General features: G+C 41.3%; 1 protein-coding gene across 1 annotated transcript in view; it reads right to left on the bottom strand.

The window, feature by feature from the left end:
- Positions 1-842: 842 nt before the first annotated feature.
- LOC142071839 (putative E3 ubiquitin-protein ligase HERC6) overlaps positions 843-22,407 on the bottom strand; it is a 34,665-nt gene continuing 13,100 nt past the window's right edge. The window contains exons 7-23 of the mRNA XM_075127518.1: positions 21,821-21,966; positions 21,109-21,182; positions 18,992-19,119; positions 18,231-18,290; positions 16,819-16,912; positions 15,084-15,273; positions 13,590-13,738; positions 13,380-13,496; positions 12,594-12,704; positions 10,794-10,955; positions 9,611-9,757; positions 7,386-7,552; positions 5,657-5,723; positions 4,567-4,637; positions 3,080-3,263; positions 2,873-2,975; positions 843-2,331 (exon numbers count right to left, since the gene is read on the bottom strand). Coding sequence (XP_074983619.1) covers positions 2,120-2,331; positions 2,873-2,975; positions 3,080-3,263; positions 4,567-4,637; positions 5,657-5,723; positions 7,386-7,552; positions 9,611-9,757; positions 10,794-10,955; positions 12,594-12,704; positions 13,380-13,496; positions 13,590-13,738; positions 15,084-15,273; positions 16,819-16,912; positions 18,231-18,290; positions 18,992-19,119; positions 21,109-21,182; positions 21,821-21,966 — 2,182 coding nt within the window. The 3' untranslated portion in view covers positions 843-2,119. The remainder of the gene's footprint in view (positions 2,332-2,872; positions 2,976-3,079; positions 3,264-4,566; positions 4,638-5,656; positions 5,724-7,385; positions 7,553-9,610; positions 9,758-10,793; positions 10,956-12,593; positions 12,705-13,379; positions 13,497-13,589; positions 13,739-15,083; positions 15,274-16,818; positions 16,913-18,230; positions 18,291-18,991; positions 19,120-21,108; positions 21,183-21,820; positions 21,967-22,407) is intronic.

The following is a 22,407-nucleotide window of genomic DNA, read 5'->3' as shown; positions in this document are numbered from 1 at the left end:
TGATTCTCAGCCTCAGTTGAGTGAAGAGCAATTTTTAACAGTTGTCTCTCACCCATCAGAAAATGCCACCCTTCTGCAAACAAAGAGAATGTTGTGTTGACTATTAAACTTCTTTAAGAGTACAAGCAACACAAGTAGTAATGCCTGTAGTTAAGGTTTGCTTAACACTATAATGATATAACTTCCAGTTTTCAGAAGATAAACTTTAACCCTTAGGGCTGAAATTTTCCATGCTTTGTGCCTACCTCAGGTGAAACTTTTTTGGAAAGTCTGATCAAACACAGTTCATCCACTTGTAGGAATGAGGTCAATGAACAATATGTGAATATTGAGTTTTCCTGCTTTTTCTTTTAAACAGTTCTTAGCCCTCAGGGTAGGAAGCAGTTAACAGACATAGAAGAGGTGATGTTGTGCCTTTTCATAAAGTGAAAATTTATCTATTTCACTTAATTATACATCATAGAACACTGCCATTTGTGTATCCGCAATAGGAGTTTGTCCATTATTTCTAGAAGTTCAAGATCTAGTCAAACTGCACATTTTTTACTAAGCCTCCTGCATCATTTCTAAGTGACTATGTGAGTGGAAATAAACGGGGGGTACTCATGTGATTAAAGTTAGGCAGGTGCTTAAATATCTTGCTGAGTCTGGGACCAAGCAGGAAGTGTGACTACTTCCACTCTCCTGTATATTCTTTTCCATTCCTAATCCCTTTATTTTCCTGAGATGTCCATCATACATAAAATAGTGTCAGGTCATTCAATCCCTTTTTTCGCTAGAGTAATATCAACAGGACCAGATGATTGACTTCTTTACTAATAAAGACAATGTGAAGAATGAAGGAAATAAAAGCAGGTTACAATTTTATTTGACATGACTTTCATTAGCAAACTACATGCAACTAGCAGTCAGATCAAGGAAATCAGAATTCTGTGCTGCTAAATACTAAGAACAAAAAGGCCATGTAATGCAATTTCTTTCTAAGTAGATCTCATTGATTTCAATGGGGAGTTCTATTTAAACATCAGTGATATAATGTGGACCTAAAAGTTTACATTGTCTTTATCTAAATACAGTACAAACACCATTCTATGCAAAAATATTATAGGACTTTATCCCATCAAATGTATTTTCTTCATTAACATTCTTTTCACCCTGCTCACCCAACTACCAAATAGGTCAGAATTATTCACATGCAATTTCACTCTTACTACATTGTATTGAATAGTGTTTGCAAGTTGCTAACATCAAAATGAGGCCAGAGAATTTTACCTCCTTAAGACACTGCCAAAAAAAGAGGTGGTCAAAATTGCTTCAATAACTGGCAGAGTTGTCATGAAGCTAGTGAAATTTGACAAACAACGAAAGTTAAGGTTATAAACTGGAACTCACTGTTTGATCTTCTGCGTGCAGTAAACGGGCTATAATTTTGTATTAGGTTGAAAACTGAGAAAATAATTCCTTGGACACTGATATTTTATATTTTTCTTTTAAGTTGTCTTTTAATACAATGCAGGGTTAAGAATACTTGATCGTAACATATACGACTAGTCTCTATTCTTCCCATAAACTTCAAGACAATATTTTATGGAGTTTCTAATACAAAAATGTATACTCTGAAGGGTTAGAGTGTTTTTTTAATTTGAGATTTAAGTGATATAACAGTAATTTAATATAGTTTGGTGGTTAGATGCTTTTAATACGGGGCAGTTAAATTCTCATCCTATAGCACTGCAGTTTTGGACTAGTGTTAGAGTATGCCATAGTTTTGGTTATAAACCCTATTTTAGGTTAGGCTCTTCATTTCTCAGCTTTGGTGAGGCTCAGTCAAACTATTACACTTACATAGATATTATTTGGGTTTAATCAGTTTCTTCACGTAAGTGAGACCCTAAATAATTCTGACACTCCTGAACAAGGGTGTTTGGGAACTGAAGCTGAAGATTTAAAACAAAACAAAAATGGGTTGGTTTGTTTTTGTAAGTGGTGTGTAAATTATTCCAAAGTTTTTCTCCTGTATCGGGCCTGATGCCAATGGGAATTTTGGTCAGAAAGAAATCCAGAATAAAGAGACTAGGGAGCATTTTTGTTTCTGATGCATGTTGTGCATATTTGTGACTCAATTTTTGCCAAACCCCCGATTGTTATCGATGGCTAGAAGAAGCTTCTCCCGGAGTCTTTCTATTGTAGAATACTGTGGGAGGATCAGGATGTGAAAGCAGGTCTGTGCTTCAGGGATGTGATCTTCAGACATAGACACGTGTGGATTGAACTTTATCTTTATACAGTCCATTCCCATTACAGGGATCCGGTCACTTCCTGTGAGAAACACTACAGAGCAGAACAGAATTAGATTTCAGCTGGAAGAAGAGTTAGAAGTATGTATTTCAAGTTATCTTTTATAAAGTGATAGGCATTGAAGGAATATTTACTATAGCACATTTCATATAAACTTATCTCCAATAATGCTTTTCAGAATGGTACAGTTTCAGAATGATATTCAAATTATTTATACAGCCCCATAGGCATGAATAGTACTTTAAGGCCAAACAGATAAAGTCCCTGCAGTTGAGATGCTTACAGTCTAAGGCCTTGATCCTACAAACGCTGCACATATGTATAGTCTCATTGACATCAGTGGTGCTAAACACACACATAGCCTGATCCAAAGGCTGCTGAAGTCAATGGGAGTATTTCGTTCAGAAGTCATTTTTACTGCACAGAATCTTTGGGCACTGTACACTTTGGGACAGACTTTGTAGAACCCCAGAGGAGTCAATTCTGCTCCAAGGAAGAGTGGCTCATGGTAACTACTCTATTTTGAAAGATTTTGGGAGAAATAAACTCATCTGTTGGTGGACATGATACTCACAGAGAAAGCCCTTCTTCTTTGCCACTGTGAGCTCATGGAAAACCTTCCAGAACATTTTGATGGTGGGGTGTGATGGAGTGTACATTCCCCAGTAGACTGCATTCTTCAAAATAGAACAAAGGAAAAATGTTTACTCTAAAGAAGTGAAACTCAGTGGATAAATCAGAATAATATTGGAGAAGATTCTTTCCCCTGTTCCCTTCATACCTGTTCAAATTTGTTCCAGTCATAATTAGCATTTCCAATTGCCACCTCCATCAGTTCTTGAGGCTGGAAGAATCTAAGTATCTCTCTGTCCAGGACTTTGTAAAATCCCCTCTTGAACTCCTCATAAACCACCTCCACAGATTTGTTGAAGACGTAATCCACATACTTGTTGACAAAGTCCTTCCTTCACAGAAGCAAAGAGAGATGTTGTTTAGCTCACACACAATACTGTTCTCTTCATACACATAGGACAGTAAATATATTTGCCTGGTCACCTTGCTCCTCACCTCACAGAAATACAATAGTAATAAGAATAGCTTTTATTCAGATACAGTTTGACACACAATTTTTCCTGTAATTTTTTTTTAAAAGTATTTTTCTCCTTATTATTAGAATTAAACTGACTGACATTCCTTTGACACTAAGGAAGAGGGAAATGTTCATTTAATGGCTCAGATAATAGTTTCAAAAGGTGGTTATAATAGAAAAGTTTCTACCGAGGTTCTAAAAAGAACTAGGTGAGTTCATGCAGGATAGCTCCTTCAATGGCTGTTAGCCAATATGACCAGGGATGCAACCCCAGCCTCCAGGTATCCCTAAGCCTCTGACTGCCAGATCCTGGGACTGGACGACAGGAGATGGATCACCTGATGATCACTTGTTCTGTTCATTCTCTCTGGGGCTCCTGCCATTGGCCACTGTCAGAAGACAGGATACTGGATAAGCTGGATCTTTGGTCTGATCCAGTACGGCCGTTCTTCTGTTTTGTATCCCAGGGGTAGGAATTACTTTAGAATCTGACCCTCCAAACATTTATTGCTTACTACTGCGAACTATCCCACTGAAATCATGATAGTCCCAGTGACTACTCATGACAGTAAGAGCTACACTCAGTACTAAGTATTCACAGCATCTGGCCCCGAGTTTGTAACAAAATGGCAAAAACTTCATTAGGGATTGTGTCCTCATTGGGACCCTGAAGTGGGTAAAGTTGCAACAAGTGCCTTTAGACTGCTCGTTTCTAGGGAGAGAGTCCCGGTATCATGCAATTGCACACACACATTGGGGGAAATGTTGGTGAGGCTCTCACAGACACGTGCCAAAGGAGGAGTTGTTTTAAATCAGCTCATCAGGTGACAAGTCAGGGGCTCACATAACCTCAATAGGGAGAGGAGTCTGGGACTGAAAAAGGAGACACATGGTCACTCCCAGCCTTCCACACAGAGAGGATGGTGAGATGGACAGAGGCTAGCTCAGGTCTCTATACAGCGGTGTTTGTAAGTGTTAATCTTTTCCTGTACCTTCCACCTTATCCCTGCTCTCCCAGCTAGGAGGATTTGCCTCATTATCATTGGCATGTAGGTACTGAGAACTGCAGTACTTAAAAGGACACTATTGTAAAGAGCTGGACAGTTGCTCTGTCTCTGAGGCCTGGCTGTGAAAGCCCCACCAGTTAGAATTAAATAAACCAATCTGCATTAAGATACTTGTTTTTGTTGTTCACAGCTATGGAACTGCCATCTGGAATCAGGTCTACTTCCTTGTTGTCCCACGACACCTGAAACCATGAAAACATTCTTGTGAGAAGAGGCAACAATCCAGGCAACCTTCTCTCCATTAAATAATTCCCTACTAAGGTACTGGAAATCAGTATGGCTGCAAAGTTCCCACTGGTGTTGTGCATGTTACAGAAACCTTTAATTCAATCACCTTCAAAACTGCATTATAGTGGCAAGAGAGAATGAGGTGCCTGGTGCAAATGTGACCACAATTTCAGTGACTTCCCATAGCTGTTACATGGGTGGGTCAGTAATGTGCACAGGTAGGAGTCTTATGTGTCATTTTCAGATGGGTATGTTTCTCAGCATTAAAGAAAATATGAAGATTTTTGTCCTCTTTTTTGGCTTTCCCCATCTCCCCTTCAAGCCCAGGTCTTCTCTATCATACACAGAGCTTTTGCTCATTGACTGACAGGATAGAATGGGCTAAATTCAGCACCAGTGAGGTCCATGGAATTGCATTTGCTTACAACAAGTCGAGATCTGGCACACTGCGATTGGAAGAGACCAGCTTCAGAGCCAAAGGGCTCATCACTCCAGTAAGAGGCCATGCTAATCAAAACAAAATCAGTTAGTTCCTACGAGTATCTTATTTAAAGTGGGGTTTTCATTTTCAAAGATTGGGAAGCAGGGAAAATAATTTGTGTTGCAGAAGCACGTCGGAGCCCCAGTCACCAGCTAGGACCCCATTGTGCCAGGCACTATACAAACACAGAACAAAAAGATTGCCCCTGCCTCAAAGAGCTGATAAAAAACCATTCCCATAGTGGCTTATTCTGAATTTCCAAAGGGGACAGCCATTGTTTCCTAAACTGGATAGCATGTGGGGGGAAAGAAAGTAATAAGCAACTGCAGTAAGTTCATGAAAAGCTTCTAAATACCACATCAGCAGTGTAAGAGCACCCAATCCACCGTGTGAAGCAAAGAACAACATTTCAAAAGTGACAGCAATTGTAACTACTGTAGTGCACAGCAAATGAAATGGACATGTATCATAATGGCTTCCAGAGGTACTCACACAATAATGTATCTGAAGATTCTCTTCAATATCATCATACTCATAATCTAGAACTGCCTGCAAACTCCTAAAGGGGGTGGGAAGAAAAAAAAAAGACAAAAATATACTTATACGCTGTTAGATGACAGACCACATGATAAATTACCCTGCATCGTGAGTAGTGAAATCCCAACCATTTATTACCTATTTGTAGTAACTATGAGCCATTATGTTTAGTAGACAACAATTTAAAAAAACTATTGATTGTTTGTAGATTAAATTATGCTAACCATAGTAGTAAATACTGTAGTTAAACGTATTTCCAGTTGCAAGCAACAAAAAATTGTAAATTCTGCACTCATGGGTAGAAGAACGTAATACATGTCAGAGACAAAGGCCACCATGAAAAGTTTTGGGCTCAAAAACCAGGAGAAAATCTACACCCACTTCCCCCATCTCTGCTACCGTATGCCACAGAGTTCTGTCCTTCTCATCAATCTGTCTCCCTTCCCTACTGCAGGTCAAGCTGGGAATTTTTTGTTTTCTCAATAACTGTCCAGGAAAAACCTGTATCTCAAGTCTGGTTGTCCCATAAAACATATGGTATTTCAACTTCCTAGAAGTCAAAATGAGTTTTGTTATAAAGCATAAGTTGCTTTGTGTTGCGTCACTTATATGTATGTTTTTATTGTCCAGCGCAATTACCAGTAACTGTAATTTGTCCTTTTATTTATTTATTTATTAATTAATTAACACTGAATCTCTGGGCTTTGATGACAACACAAGCTATTCAGGCTTTGCTCTGTTAGTTATGCTGACGTCCTTACAACAGCACAATGTATGTAATATGTTGTATTTCACAGCTGCCTATGCTGCATTCTCTCCTCCTGTTCCAAACAGACAGCAGAGAAGACGTAATGTATGGCAGGATGTGCAGCTGTCTGGTAGATCTTCACTGTTAGGGCTTTGTGTGGCTCATGGTGCTAATGATTCTCTAACATAAAAATGGATCTAGATGTACTCATGAATGCCTCTCCTCCTGTTACAATGCATGACCTTAATCCCCAAATCAAACCACAACCGACAGGAAGGTACAACAAAAATAGGCAAAGCCAGACAGACAACCTGGTACGAGGGTGGCCGAAGTGTGGAATGCTACAGTGTGGCTCACAGCAGCCCTCGTTCTTAATATGGGCCCAGAGAGTGGAGATTATGAGACTGCATATAAAAGTCCATTCGATCAAGACTGCAATCTGCTCTATTTTAAGAGCAACTGTGCTGCTGGCAAATTATTGCCAACGCGAGCCTCACAAAGGCAGCTTGCATGACCCTGACACAGAACTCAGGGACAGAAAAATAACAGAAGGTTTGCTACTCTTATGCTTCCATCTATCTATGTTCTTATATAGCCCCCATTTTACCTCAGTACCTGAGTACCTCACATATATTAGCCAATTTATCCTCACAATCCCTTTGTAGGGAAATGTTAATCCCATTTTGCAGACACGAAACTGAGGCAGAGAATGTAAGTGACTTGCCCAAAGTCACACACAGGAAATCAGTGGGAGAGCTGGAAACGGAACCCTACCTCAAGTCCCAGGTCAGTGTCTGAACCACAAGACGATCCTTCCTCCATTCTACAGACAATATAGTGAAAGCCAACAAACTATCCAGCCCATTCATATACATGTGGGTATATGCACACACTCCTTTAGAGATCCAACTGGAACCAATAGCTGAAATCACTTACTTCCCTACCACAGGACTCAGCTCTTTCAAATCTTCGAGCGAAGGCTTCTTATCCAGAAGTTTCTTAAAAATAGCGAGTGGGAAAGGGATGAAGGCAATGATCCTATTGAACAGGGAGAGCCCACACAGGACCCCAAAGAGGAAATACTTTTTCTTCTCTACTGAAGACTGGAAAAAAAACAAGCGTTGCAAAATTATAACTGGAGAACCAAGTAAGTAGTAGGTCATGGAACAGAAAAAACTAAACAAGCCAGAATAGAGAGATTGGAAAGACAAAATTTACAGTAAATCTTTTGGTTCATTTTTGAGCCCTAAAAACGTTAATGACAGAATTTTTTATATTAGTTAAAGGGGCACCATGTCAAGATCAATCGGTGCAAAATGTAACTCCCCCTGCAAATTTTTTAAACATTATTGTTTCGGTAATTAAGAAAAAGCAAAATCATCAGCAACAAAACCTATCAGTCATTAAGAAGAGCTGAAACTATGTTTAAAGAGACGCCACCAGAACCTTCTGATGCTCCCGAAGGCTCCAACCCTGCTCCATTCAAGTCAATGGCAAAACTCCCATTGAAACAGATGGGAGGAGGACAGAACCCTAAGCAGGGGGTGGGACACCTGGAATAAGAGGCCTGCTTCTGTTTTGAAGCCCAATCCAAGATCCACTGAAGTCAGTGAGACTCTTTAAGGAGAACTGAATCAGGCTACTGGTAAAGAGAGGGCATCTGGCAACTTTGGGGCATGCATTAGCCACAGATCTGCCATCAGTGGATTTCATTGTCCTCTTGTGTCTCACTGGGGAATGTGTTAGAGGTCTCACTCTGTGGCTCATCTGCAAAGGACAAGAGTCCGTTTCAGGCCCCCCGAGCACACCTTGGCTCTTTAACTCAAGCTGTAGCAGTTCATGCTTTTAATCCCTGGCGCGTCGGCCAAGATGGTGTCTGACACACTATCACTTCACAGAGTGCAAACCAACGGCAATTAATGAGCAAAATTAGCTTGAAAAGCAGTCTTTTAGACTTAATTTGCTGCATTACATCTTCCCCTTTTTTGTTCACATTTATTTGGAAATCGAGGTGAAGGTATTTACCTTTTTTCTTTCCCCTCCCTGATAAAAATAGATATTGCTGAGCAATAAAACTAAATTTCACAAAGGAGTAAGGACACAGAATGAATTGGGCCACTGCCAGATAAAGTGTACAAAAGCAGCATTTGACCACTTGAAGAGTTCCCACTGATTGTAGGAATTTAATTGTTTTTGACTATGCTCATAGTTAGCCTGGGAGCACCAGTCATTCAGAATTCTAGACCATGGAACTGGTCCCCCATCTGACTGCAGCTCACCTGAACTCTCAGAGATGCACTCTGAGGATCAGTTACAATTTGTTTACTAATGGAAAGTGTCAGTATATAGAACAGTAACACACACATTGCTGTGGTCTGGTTAATTACTGTGGTCAGCCAGGGAATATAGTCTGAGTGGTTAAAGTTCTCTAAATTTATTTCTTAGACAATATTTCTTGTAGGAATACAGGAATTGCCAGACCTGGATCAGAAGTCCCGCTAGTCAGAAGCGGCAAGAACCCCCACAGGAGGTAGAAGTGGTATAATCTGCCTCTCATAAAGATCTCATCCTAATCCCTACTATCTAGAGAATGATGTAAAACATGAGGCATGAGATTTTTATCCCTTTAAAAACTATTATTTGTACTATTATAACTCTGGATAAACTTGTAATCCATATAAATGTCCAGTCCCTTTCTGAATCTCATTAAATTCTTAGCCACAGAGAGCTCCACAGTCTAATTACTCACTGAATGGAAAATTATTTCCTTCAATACTTTTGAGTTTCGTTGAACATCCCCTTGTTCTTGTGTTGTGAGACAACAAAGCTCACTATTTATCATGTATAGAGCATTCATTGATTTATGTGCTTTAATCATGTCCCCTCCTTTCTACGGTAAACAAAGCTAAGTGCCAGTCTTCGAAATCTCTCTACATTCAAATTTTCCCATGCACCTAATCATTCTCTGAACCCTCTCCAATTCCGCAATATAAAACACCCAGGTGGCACAGACCCTCTGCTCTGGAAAATTGCCACAGCCTTCCAAGACCCTCCCCTGCCGACTCCAGCTACCGTGCAGAAGGTAAGGAAGCTTGGAGTCAAAATGCAAATTTCTTCCTTTGTCGCTTGACCCTGAATGGTTTGAGCAGATTCTGACTTACGCTGGTAGGAAACCACATGGGGGACGCAGGGTCACAATATATGAACATCCCATATTGTGGATTCACCATCTCTTCAAATACATACAGGAAGAATTCTAACGTCACTCCGCCCGCATCCAGGCCCATCAACTCCCCTTCAAATTGCACCTGCAGAAACACAGAGAAAGATGGCTATTCTTTGTGGCCGTTGTTCCAAAGTCATTGCAGACTAATATTTCCCCAGAAATGGAACAATCAACTCCACATTCATCCCTTAGTGCTGGAGTCAAACTACTAAGTGCAGCGTATGCATGGCTTTAGGGTCTGAAGTAATCAGCCCTTTCCAAGACCAGAGCAGAAACAACTCTGCAAAGGGATGATTTGGGAAGACTTCATCATTCCTGCTCTTACAAATTGCCATTCTTACCTCTCTTTTGAACTGTGACTCACCTCCTTTCCCTCCTCCACCTCCTGAAAAATGATGTCCACAACACACTGCTACAGTACAAGTTAGGTCTGCTTAGAGACACGCTGCTCTCTCTTCTTTTCTCAAGATAAGCTGAAGTTGGCTTTTGAACTCACCAGCCCTCTGAGGTCCCATGACAAAGCAATAGACAAGCCACACCAAGTCAGCCTGCATTCTAATGAAGAACCACAAGCTGTGGTGTCATGCCGATCCAAAGGCAGGAAGTGTTAACAGAGAGGGGTAAATGTTCACGGTCGTGCACATGTAAGACCACAAACCTTGCAGTAATTGATCTTTGTTAATAGGGGGGATCATATGGTTAAAATCTCAAAACCCTCTTTAAAATTTTCAAAGCTGTCGAGGGTGACCAAGTATAAAAATCTGCCTAATGCGTTGAACCGATCCTTGCTAATTGGCTAATTAGGCACCTGTCTTCCGGTGCATGCTAGCTAGAAATGACCAGAAAATGTTTTTTCTTCCATGGAAGATTCTGACTTTTCATCAAAAACGGAAACCAAAATGTTTTTGGGTTTTCACCCAAAAAGTTTTCATTTTTTCCCCCCAACTAAAACATGACAACATTTTTGTGGAAAGCAGGCACTTTTCATAAATAATTTCAGGTAATTGAGAGGCAGTTTAAACAGAAATTTTTCCATCAGCCCTAATTCCAACCAGCTATACAGTTTCTCTAATCTCCCCGGTATTGCTAAGTAGGAAGAACATGACGAGGCACCATACCAACAACTGCTTTTTCAGGACACTGTCCTCCACCAGACTTAGTTTACGTAAAGTATCTTCAACCAGGTTGCTGCGTTTAACTAGCAGAGGAAAAACAGGCAACGCAGGAAGCTCACTCTCTCTCAGCCGTTCATTCTGTGTCAGTATGAACTGGGCTTCTGCCTTCACACCGTAAAAAAGAATGAAAATATAACTATTTCCAGTATCTTGCCTGAAAAAAATACTGCAGTGATAATGGGTACAACATTTCCCCCTCTATGTGACATTTGCCCAGCTCTAAACACTAACTTATTGCATTGCATTGCACACCCATTTTCTTTCATTTGAAACCTACTGTGTTAGAAGTAACTGGTATTCACGTCATACAGCATAATTAGAACTTCTTTTATAAGGAGAGTTAGATAAAAATGTGAATTAACTCCATATCAAAAGAGTCATTTTCCAGGAAACCATGTCAGAAATGACTATGGCAAACCATAGATTTATGGCTTATTGCAACTATCTATAACCCACTACCCCCCCCCCCACACACACTCATGGCTTCCATGACTGGAGGGGTGTTAACTGGACACTTCACCTGGTATGGTCCCTTGAAATATGTTAACTGCTTATGCTAAAACTGATCCCCCTCATATTTAGCTGTAAGACTTTCATATCTTTCACCAGAGCTCTGTGTAAGCTCAAAAGCCTGTCTCTCTCCCCAGCAGAAGTTGGTCCAATAAAAGATATTACCTCACCCACCTTGTCTCTCTATGGCAAACCAAAACACCCATTGGTAAAAGAAGACTTAAGTGATGGTTAAAGGAGTAACTTCTGATGTTCAATTGCAAATTCCGTTACATCAAATTTTGTTACATCAAAATGGCCCCAAATCCTGCAATTCAATCCACATAGGAACACTCCTGAGCCTGGTCAGACCCCCGCCCCCACCACCGAGGGTTCAGAATGCTGATGCAGTGTGGCAACACTTAATAAGATCTAAATAATTCTCATTTAGGGGGAACTACTCTTCTCCTATAGGAATAGCAGCAAGGTCCTGGCCAAGGCTCCAGAAGCCCTTTGTTAAAATTCTGCCACCAAGACACAGGGAAATTAGGACAAATCCCCTCCCCCACCTTATAATGAACTAAATTCCACTGAACTGCAAGTGTATTTTCAAAAATTGTCCTGGGAGACAATGCTCCCAAACTCCACTACAAGTTCTTTTCCTCTCCCCCCTTCACCCCCGAATCTAAAACCACACTGATCCATGTCATGTTACAGGGTCGATCATGTTAGTATAGTATTTGAACAACCGATGCCATTATTCCCCAAGAAGAAAATATAAACCTCTCCAGCAAAATACTCTACATTGGCAAGTGATAGCACCTGGTGGGTCATGAAAATACTTTACTTAGGCCATGGCTACACTACAGCTTAAGTCAGCATAAGTTGTGTCGTTCAGGGGCGTGAATAAGCCACCCCCAGGAGCGACGTAAGTTACATCGACCTAAGTGCTGGTGTGGACAGCGCTATGGACATAGCTACTGCCACTCGCGGGGGCTGGAGTCATGAAGTCGACGGGCGAGCTCCCTCTTGTCGGCATAGACTCTGCACAAGCAGTGTTACAGCGGCACCACGGTAAGCTCTGTAGTTTAGCCATAGCCTTAGTTTGGAAGAAAAAAAAAAAAAAGTGAATACATTCTAAGCCCCTCATTTTAGCACATGCTCCTGGGGTTGAAATGTCACTCTAGTTCTGTGGCCCACAAAAAACAAACCAACATAAACTGTGTTTCAGAGTATACAGAGACCAGGTCATACCTCTTGCATGAAAAATGAATCAAGGTGGAACACATGAATCTTGGAAACCAAGTTAAAGATAAAAGGGAAACGGCAGAATATGACGGGAACGTGGTCTTCATGACACGAATTCTACCAAGGAGAATGGTACATATCTTTTGAATACTTAAAAATAAAACAGGTAAGTCCCACTTTCCGCATTCTTAACTCATGGATTCACCCTTTTTCCTCCCTCCCCACACAAAAAAATGGCCCTGCAAGACTGCAGTCTCCTTCCCTTTCTTGCCTAGGAGGGAATTATAACTGTCCCTCTACCCCTTTGGATTAGCTGCTGTGCATCAAGGGCAGGTTCTGGGGTGCATTTCCCCCACCAACCAGGTACTGCAACTAAACCCAGACTTAAAAAAAATCAAAACACGGCTACAATATGGAGTGAAGATTAAGGTTAGACATTTCAGAGGTAGGCAACAGAGTCTAATGGTTATGGCACTGGATTGGGAGTCAGGAAACCAAGGTTCTATTCCTCGTTCCGTCACTGACCTACTGGGTGCAATTGGGCAAGTCACTTCAACCCTCTGCGCCTCTATTTCCCCTCCCATGTTTGTGTGTGTTTCTCTCTTTAGATTGTGAGCTCTTCTGGGCAGACACAGTCTATTGCTTAGCGTCTGTTCAGAGCCTGGCACAGTCTGGCCCTCATCTCAGCTGGAGGTGCTAGGTGTTACCATAATAAGAAACTGCTGTCTTTTAACCACCCATTGTCCTGAGAAACTCTGGAATAACCAGGAGATGGTACAAGGTCATACTCACAGCTGTAACTTGCCATGAGCGCCACCTCCATACATCGTTTGAAAGAATAAATGTTCCGGAGATTTCATCTATGTAAAAACTGCTTAACTGTAGCGTGTAGTTAGCCTTCCTGTTTGCCTTGAAATGGAACAAAATGTGGGTTCAGATGCACATGTTTGCTTAGAACCGGTGACGATTCTCTGTGCAGTTATTCAGACTAGACATGCTTACTCTGTACAGCTTTTCAAGCACTTCTAGGAGAGGTTTGGTGTCCTGGTAACGGGGGAAGGCGTAATATGGCAGCTGAGATACTACAGCCTTTTTCAACATCTGCACCACATTGTCCAAAAAGGATGCTGACAAGGATGACCAGCATTCTTCTGAAATATGAGGGGAAAATATTCCTGTAAATGAAACTCCCCTGCCAAAAAAACAATGAAACAAAAATCTCTAAAGAAACACACACGTCCCAGCCTTCCTCCACAAACACACCTTGCAGCTTGCATACTTATGAACGATACATGATTCAAAAGTGTTTTTTAATGCAACGTGGTTTTGGAGGGAAACAATGCAGCCACTAAATGCAATCAGACACCATACTTCAGCTATTTGCACCCACTCATATAAAACACACATACAAAACTACAGCAGATGAGAGCAACACCAAGCCTAAACATGTGAACTTACGACCACCTCAGGCCAATAACCAGAGTTCCAGGGTAATTTTCCTAGCCCGTCTAAGGCTCGTCATCCCTCTCTTTGAGTCCCTCTCTGCTGGCTCCCTCTTCTCTATTGTATCAAACATAAAAGTTACTTGTCCTTAATTTCAAGGCCCTTCACAATCTATCCCTACCCTACCCTACCCTCTCATTCAGTATCGAAAGGTTGAGTCCTGCCTCCATGATGCCAGCCTCCACTGTCCACTTGTTAAACTTTCAAACAAGCACCTTCATGCTTTCTTCCACGCTGCGCCATAGGCTTGGGAGTGCGTACCATAAACATCCACACAGCTGCCTCATTATCCTCCTTCAAAACCCCACTGCCAAGGTGCCTATACATCCCTGACAACAACTGGGCTACTGGTGTGCTGAGACCACTGCCAATCACGCTGACCAATATTATCTCATTGTTTCCTATGCTCGCCAGTCTGTCCGCGTCCACCTCATTTATCTTGTCTTATCATTAGATTGTAAGCCCTCTGGGGTAGCGACTGTCTTTTTGTTCTGTGCGTACAGTGCCCCATGGACCAGGAGCTTGTGTGTCGAGGGTTTCTAGGCCTGGTAGTAGATACAACAACAAGAAAGTGAGCCCACTGGTTGTTTAGGATGAAGGTGGAGATATATGGTCCGTGAGTTGTGGAACAGATGCACATGAAATTGAGAAGAGGAGCTGAGGAGTAGAGTGTAGATGGAGTGTAGAATACATTAGTTTCTTGCTTTTTAGGGTTTGCATTGATTGACTATGCAATCTAGCACCTTTGGCTCTAACTAATAAAAGTTGTGTGAGAGAATAAAACTCTCTCCCTCTCTCTCTCACACACGTCATATGAAGATTTTGGGACAGCAGCACTATCCACAAGTAGTGAAGGGACGAGGCTAAAATGATCACTTTGTATGTTTGCACCAGTATGTTAACCGTGTCCTAATTAAGTCATTTTAAAATGTGTGCTGAAGTTACCATCTCAGGCAGTGGCTTCTCCTCAGGCTCAAAGTGAAACAACCTTACCCAGAATGTCTGAGGAACGGTCACTCATGGTATTAATGGCCTGTGCAAGTCGCATAACAAAAGGCTCCAAGTTCGGTTCTTTGTACATCACAGAGCATTCTGGCAGGAGTAGGAAAATAGATAAAGCCTCATGATGAGGAGAACGCAGTGGAAGACCAGGAATCAGATCAGCCAACAGATAGGGATTTATCTGTATGCAATAAAATCAAATAAAGAAAGGTGGAAGAGAGAAAGCATTTAGAGAATGATTTGCAGTGCCATATACAATAAAGCCAATACTTTCTACCTGGCATAATGCTGGACTCGAAACTTTGCAAAAAAGAGTTTTTTTATGTAGAGTTTAGATGCAGTTAAAATAAAAAATAATCTATGTTAAAATTGGGGTAAAAAGGGATGAAGAGAGGTTTGTTTGTTAGAGTTGTTGGATACTTACTATCAATTGTAAAACTTAATACTTAAAACTGATTCCTAAGGACTATTTTGCACCTTTCTATTCAGAGATGAGGAGCCGCTTACTGGCCCAAATGCCTAAACTATCCCAATGATTTGGAAGCTGTGCTGCTGCTCTGTTTCCTGTCTGTCTCCCAATTCCAAAGTCATGGTGTTAAAACACAGAAATACTTTTGACATTATACCACACTCAGGGTGATTTCGACATGGGATAAAGAGTTGTCCCCATCCTCTCATATACTTGGCCAGCTACCTCTTTTTTATGTTTAAAAACAATTCCTCATACTTGGGCGGTGAAGACTTTGGGAGATGAGAGGGTTAGGGAGATTAACAGTCTATGAGGAGAGTCCATGTGTTAGCATATCCAAGTGCAACGCATCACTGCACAGGGAGCAGAGTTTGGATCCTACGCTTGTCCTGAGCAACTTTGGCAGATGGCATTACAGACCCTTCATGTCTTCCCCAAACACACAAAGAAAAATTCCCTTGCAAGTTAATTAATTAAATTAATCAGTAGCTTCCTGTGTGGTGAAGTGGGAATTTACTTAATGTTTTATAGGAATACGGTGTGTGCCTCAGTTTCCCCTATATGTTGCACAAGTATCTAGGTGGTGGAACAAGGGTGGGTGATTGTGCAGAGACCCTAGAGGGCACGTGTGACTGCCGCCTAGCACCCTGGACCCAGACAATGGACAGACATTCTGTGTCCTGGCAACTGATAGCCGGGCCTCACCCTCTGCAAGAAGACCTGGAAACAGATCAAAAGACGGAGGAGGGGAAACTGAGGGTGAGCTGCTGGAAGCAGGTCAGTCTCCTGGTTTAGGACTTGTGGGGGGAGAGCCCAGGGCTCTAGGGCTCCCCAAATTGGACTTTGCTGAATCTTCCTACTTTCTGTGCTAACAAGATCTGTTCTGTACTGTGTTCCAGATGACTAAGAAACCCTTCTGTTTTACAAGGTCGGCTGAGAGTCACTGCTGACTGCAAAGTTGGGGGTTCGTGGCCCCTGGGGCTGTATGGAAGGCTTTCCCAGGTACCCTATTCACTGCAGGGAGCTCACAGCATGAAAAGGGTACTGAACACTCCAAGGTCAGACGCAGGAGATGCTGAAGCCAAGGAGTTGTGCCCTCGGGAGTGTGTGCCCTGCACGGTGTCACACTACAAGAGGGTCCTGTCTCAACTTCATTCAGAGTAATTCCAGAGTACCAAGCCTGTGCACCCCTGATGACCTGTTAAATTAAGTTATACCCTGGATGTAATTTGCACAAAAACTTGCAAGATGTTTTACCTGGTTAACAATCCATTCCTTTTTGGTTAGCTCATCAAATACGTCCCTCGCCTTTTGTAGATCAACACCAATACAATTTGCTTCCAAAGCAGAGCTAAGGTGATTAGGAAAAAAATACACCTCATTTTATATAATAAAGGAGGATGCTGCAATATACCTCAATGGTTACATTTTGGTTTTAGGGTTTTTTTTTAAATCTTTTCTAGCAAATGCTCTTTCCTTTTTTAGCAAGTACTGATTTTTAAAAGGTTCTTCTTCAGAATTTAGTGCTGTGCAATATGCCAAACTGACAGCCCTAGAAATTGGATCTCTTTGCTCATCCACAGGGCAGAGAGTGGCAATGCAAGCTTTCCCACAATGCCCGGTCAGCGTGCCTCAAACCAAGCATCACCTGTAAGGGGGAGAGGACAGCTGAGTATTTGTGCCCATTCAATTCTTGGTCACTCTGCTGAGACTGTTAAAAAAGAGGGCCAGTTCCAACTGTGACATGGACAAGGGTCCACTGTCCGGGAAATAACCGAAGACGACCTGCTCAGGTCACACTGCCACCAAACAGCCCTCAGACGGTCCCAAGTGTCAGTCACTATTTTAATGAGCTGGATTTGAACCAGTGACTCTTTAGGCTCAATAGCACAATACCAACTCTGTCCCCTAAATCAGCAAAAACTATAGGATACACCTGTGGGTTTGTTTTTTTGGTTGTTTGTTTTTTTAACATAAACAAGCTTAGAATTGTTGTAGCTCTGTAAAAAGCCCCGAAGGGTTCTTGTTAGCCTTAGAGCTGTAGAACTGCTAAGTGAAGTGGAAGAGTATGAGAACACATCTTAGCTCAGCCGACAGCTTGTTTCTGCAATTCTTATTCAGGTACTTTAAAATTAAAGCTTTAGGAAACTCAGATAACTTCCATGGGCTAGATCTGCCCTGCCCAGGATGAAGGAGTGGGAAGAGGAGAAAGGGAGCATTTTCCAACACACCCCTAAGCACACTCACAGACTAGGTGGTCAGGATTCTTACTGAGCACTTAAAAATGCTGAGGAGGCCAGTAGTCTGGCCAGCTGACAAGCATGGTCTGCTGGCTAGTGGTATGGTTGGGTGTCTGGCTGCCTAGTGCATTTACTGCTGGGGATTCAGCGTATTGAATGGTGTTCCTTTATTAAAGAAGTAGCGGAGTGTATCACAACTACATAATCCCCCTTTGCTACCTGGAATCTTCTTGTCCCGCAGCAACATGACAGTTATTCAAACTTTAAAATGGCTGTTCCTGCTCTGCTTTAACTCCCTTGCCACCCCTAAGCCCAGCAAGTACATCTTCTGGATACAGGGATAGGGTTTTGCCTTCATAATTTAGTTCACTTACAATTTTAGCTTCTTGTTTAAACTTAGCAAAGAATGGCATTGAAAGTATCACTTACCTGGGTTTTAAAAAACTTGCACTTAAACAAGCAGGAGAAGAAAATATCAGGGCTATTTCCCTACAAAAGGCACAATAATACAAGAAAGTAGGCATTAAACAATTATGCCACTTAGTAGGTCAATGTATTAGCACTCAGACATTTACAAGATTGAATCTTAAGCAATTACTCTGTTATTTAAGATATTAAGAGAGCACATTTGTGTCTGTTTTATTTGCATGATGAATTTTCTACTGCCAAAAGATGCTTTCTTAAGACATGTCCTTTAGAGGAAGATATGGTTTGCTGCAGGATTTTTATTCTCTCTCAGGGCCTGATCTAAACCCCAGTGAAGACAGTTTTTCCATTAACTTCAACGGGTTTTGCATCATGCCTTTAGAATCTAATCTGACTCCAAACGAAATGAGAGGGTGTCTTTCAAGTCAGTTTAGAGTCTGCTTCCATTCCCATTCAGCAGCAAACAGGTATCTGATGATTCAATGAAAAACCATTAAAGAACTGAGTTCAGAAACAGTGTTTAATCATGGCTGATTGTCATCAAAGAGTGTTCATACAAGGCTGGCTAAATTGTAGGACAGCCACGTTATAGGCTAGGTATGGGCACATTACTGAAACTACTAGGCCCATACCTAGGTAAAGGCAGTAAAACAGACCCTACTTTTGTTTAAAGTTTATGAATCAGTTTTTAGTACATTGACTATAAAAAGAGTCTAAAGACAAGTCTTCTCATCCCATAATGTAGAAAAGTGGTAGACACCAACCTTTTAGCCTCCTGGAATTCATCAGTGCCAGCTGTCACTGCCAACCATTTATCTATCAATGTCCTGTCAAGCCTGCTAATCTTCGGCAGGGTATCTGTGGAAGAGATCCCATGTGCATGCTCAAGATCCTTAAATAAAACCAAAAAGCAAAGATACAACATATGAGTGTATATAAAATTATAAATCATCACTGCAAATAAGCTTTTTACAAAGCAATTGATCAAATCTGCTCCCACTTTTGCTCAAACTGAAGACCCTGCATTTGCATTAGGCAGGTAAATGCAACAGGCTACATGGAGAAACTACCAGTTCTCTAATCTTGTAATACTCTTCCTGACATTAAAGTAGGTTTATTTGAGTGTACTACCATGATGTCCCTGATGCTTCCCAAATTGAAAAGAAAATGTTTGTTTTTATTTACTTTTTGTAACAGAGTGGGAGGACAAGCAATAAATACATGCAATTCTCGTGCCTTGGATTCTGAAGCAGAAGGAGATCATCATTACTAACCCTTAGAGATGGCACCCAACTGTACCTAGGATCCCTCAACTTAATTTTAGCTCCTGAAGGTCACCAATTTTCCTCTTCACAGTATCCCTTATCTATCCAAGAGTTAGCAAAATGAAAAAGGACACGGGTTAAGGTATATTGTAGTAACAGTCTGAAAGCTCCTGCATTGATTCTCTATGCCAACCAGTTCTTTGAGATAGCAACCAATTCTAAAACCATGCTCCCATTGCAGTCAATGAGAGTTTTGCTATTGACATCCATATGAGTGGAACCAGCCCTAGAATGATCTGGACACAATTCTAGAGAGGAAGAAGGGTGAATACAGGAAAAGAGCCACTAACTAGGTTTTGGATATTAAAATTGTTAAATTGAGGGGTGGGGGGAGGGAGAGGAGTTAGGGGACCACACAGTTTCCTACCAACCACTGTGGGTCTCCAGATCTGCTTTGTATTTATGGATCACACTTTCCGGAAATTAAAGTGAGCTGCTTGAGAAATCCTTGAGCTGATGACTGGAGGATCTTCTCTGCTCAACTGGCTCTCCTAGCCTGAACCAGGCAATATAGATAAATGAGCTGTGTTCTAACTAACTTCAGATTACTGAATGAAAACTTCCAGTCTCACCTGGACCTCCTCCTGCTCCAACAACCATCACTTAGCTCCAACCTATTTCATTCAGCAGACTACCAGGAAGGGCTTTGTGGGTGACTTATGGTTAACGGAGCATCCATGGAGAACCACTATTCTCCAAAGGGCTCAAAGCCATAAATCATCACTAGTCTATTGCTATGGTTAATTAATGTTTTTACAGAACACTGAAGATGCAAAGCTCAATGTAAGTACCAAATATTATCATCAGCCCATACTGCAGCTCTTCAATCTCAACTTCCTCCTTGTGAGATTATGGTCAGAATTATACCCACCACTGTAACTCTGATTCTTTCTACCATTCTCTGTGTGCTAGGTTAACACTGGGTGATTTACTCTTGCAACACAATCTTGTTATATATTTCCTTTAAAAACAACATTGGTTCATATACTTGAGTATATTTAAGGAATGGATTTTCCTTTCTTAAAACACTGTGTCAGATCCTCATGCCAAATCAACAAAGTTTCATTGAAATCAATGCAGTCATGATCACTGACAGCAGCTCAGGGTCTGGCCCATAAAATATGATTTTAGAAAAAAGTTACTGAGAGCAAATATTAAAGTTGCATAATACTTCCCATAAAAAAAGTAATAAGAACCTTAATTAAGACCTCAAATGCCTTCATCGTTTATAGCCAGCAAAACTGAAACTTCACAAGGAAATAAACTTAGGGTCAGGGAGGTGTCTTTTGTGGGCCCCATGTAAATCTATTCAGATTTGGCTGAGTTATAAACTGGAAATTACCGTTTTCCCCTTTGTGTTTTGCTAACTACTGCTTGGCAAAAACTGCTGCAGCTGTTAATTGCTTCCAACCCTTTCTCCATAAACACGACATCTCTATTTTAAAATGAATAAAGCTTACATTTGCTAACATGCTAGTGATATACTGCTTGCAATTCTGCCCACCATCACTGAAACACATGAGTTAAATGAAATCTACAAGACAGGGTATCACTACCTGGGACTGAAGAGTACTGACGAAGTTGACATACGTTCCAGCAAAAATCATTTTTACTTGGACGCCCGACAGATCTACAAGAATACGAATCAGATCAACCGCAAATCCTCAACGTCTACTGCTGCTATTTATGCTGCTACTTTATTCTCTTGGGCCTTAGGCACTGATCCAAAGCCCACTGAAGCCAGTGCAAGTCCTTCTATTGACTTCAGTGGGGTTTTGGATCTGGCCCCAGACCTGCAAGTTGCTAAATGCCCGCAGCTCCCATTAAAGTCAAGAGAATTGAGAGGGCTAAGAAATGTCCAGCAGCTGCTCAGCATGTTACAGGACTGGACCCTGGGAGATGTTACAGAAAAATACAGGCAAGAGCCACAACATTTTACTCCCCCATATATTTTCATTGGATATTCTCTGTTTTTTGAAAATAATTACATGACAGTTATATTACAGTGATGATATCATCCGTTTCTTCGTAGTCCAGGTTAGTGTTAGATTTATGCCATGAAGCATGAGGGCTTTATATTCCTTCTAAATATAGATATTCTAATACCATCTAATATTACTGATAATGTTTTTGTTATTTAAGTAAGTGCCAAATCCTTTTTTAAATCCAACTAAAGGTCTTGACCTCAATTATCTCTTGTGGCAATGAGTTCCACGGATTCATTATGCATTGTGTAAAACCAAACATATTTCCACTTATAATCAGTACCGTTAGCTGAAACCAGGCTGCTGATGTCAAAGTTCTGTATCTGCTCCCCTGGGTTACTGGCTGTTCCATTTTCAATGTGTCTTTGGGGACCACGTCCAAAAGATATAATCTGCCCAGAAGTAGACATATAGACCAGGGTGTGATAGCTGCCAAAGAGAAGAGATAATTTGTTACAAACCTGTCACAGAAAACTCTCTGTTCTCCCTTCCAGTCAATAAGAGTCAGCTGATGGTAAAACAGGGTTATAAAGGCACTTGTACAAATTCACTAGGACATCTAGTGGTTGGAGCACAGCACTGGGAATCAGACAAGATGGGCTTTATTCTTCACCACTGCAGACTGTGAGACGTTCAGTAAGTCCCAGTCCCAGTGTAACTCAGTGTTCCTGTCTGAGAAGGACTACTTAGTGACCAAGGCCTATTTGCCTTATTTGACTTCAGCTTGGCCCTTGATTTGCAGAACAATTTGAGATCAATGAAGAGCAATACATACACTGTACATAAATGCCCTGCCTTATTTTTATTTCATATTACAGTATGCATCAGACCTCTGAACCCTCTAGAATTTGCTATATAGAGACCATCCAC

This window comes from Caretta caretta, chromosome 4 (genome assembly GCF_965140235.1).
Source record: "Caretta caretta isolate rCarCar2 chromosome 4, rCarCar1.hap1, whole genome shotgun sequence".
In the NCBI taxonomy this organism is placed as follows: Eukaryota; Metazoa; Chordata; order Testudines; family Cheloniidae; genus Caretta; species Caretta caretta.
This window is presented reverse-complemented; position numbering and strand designations above follow the sequence as displayed.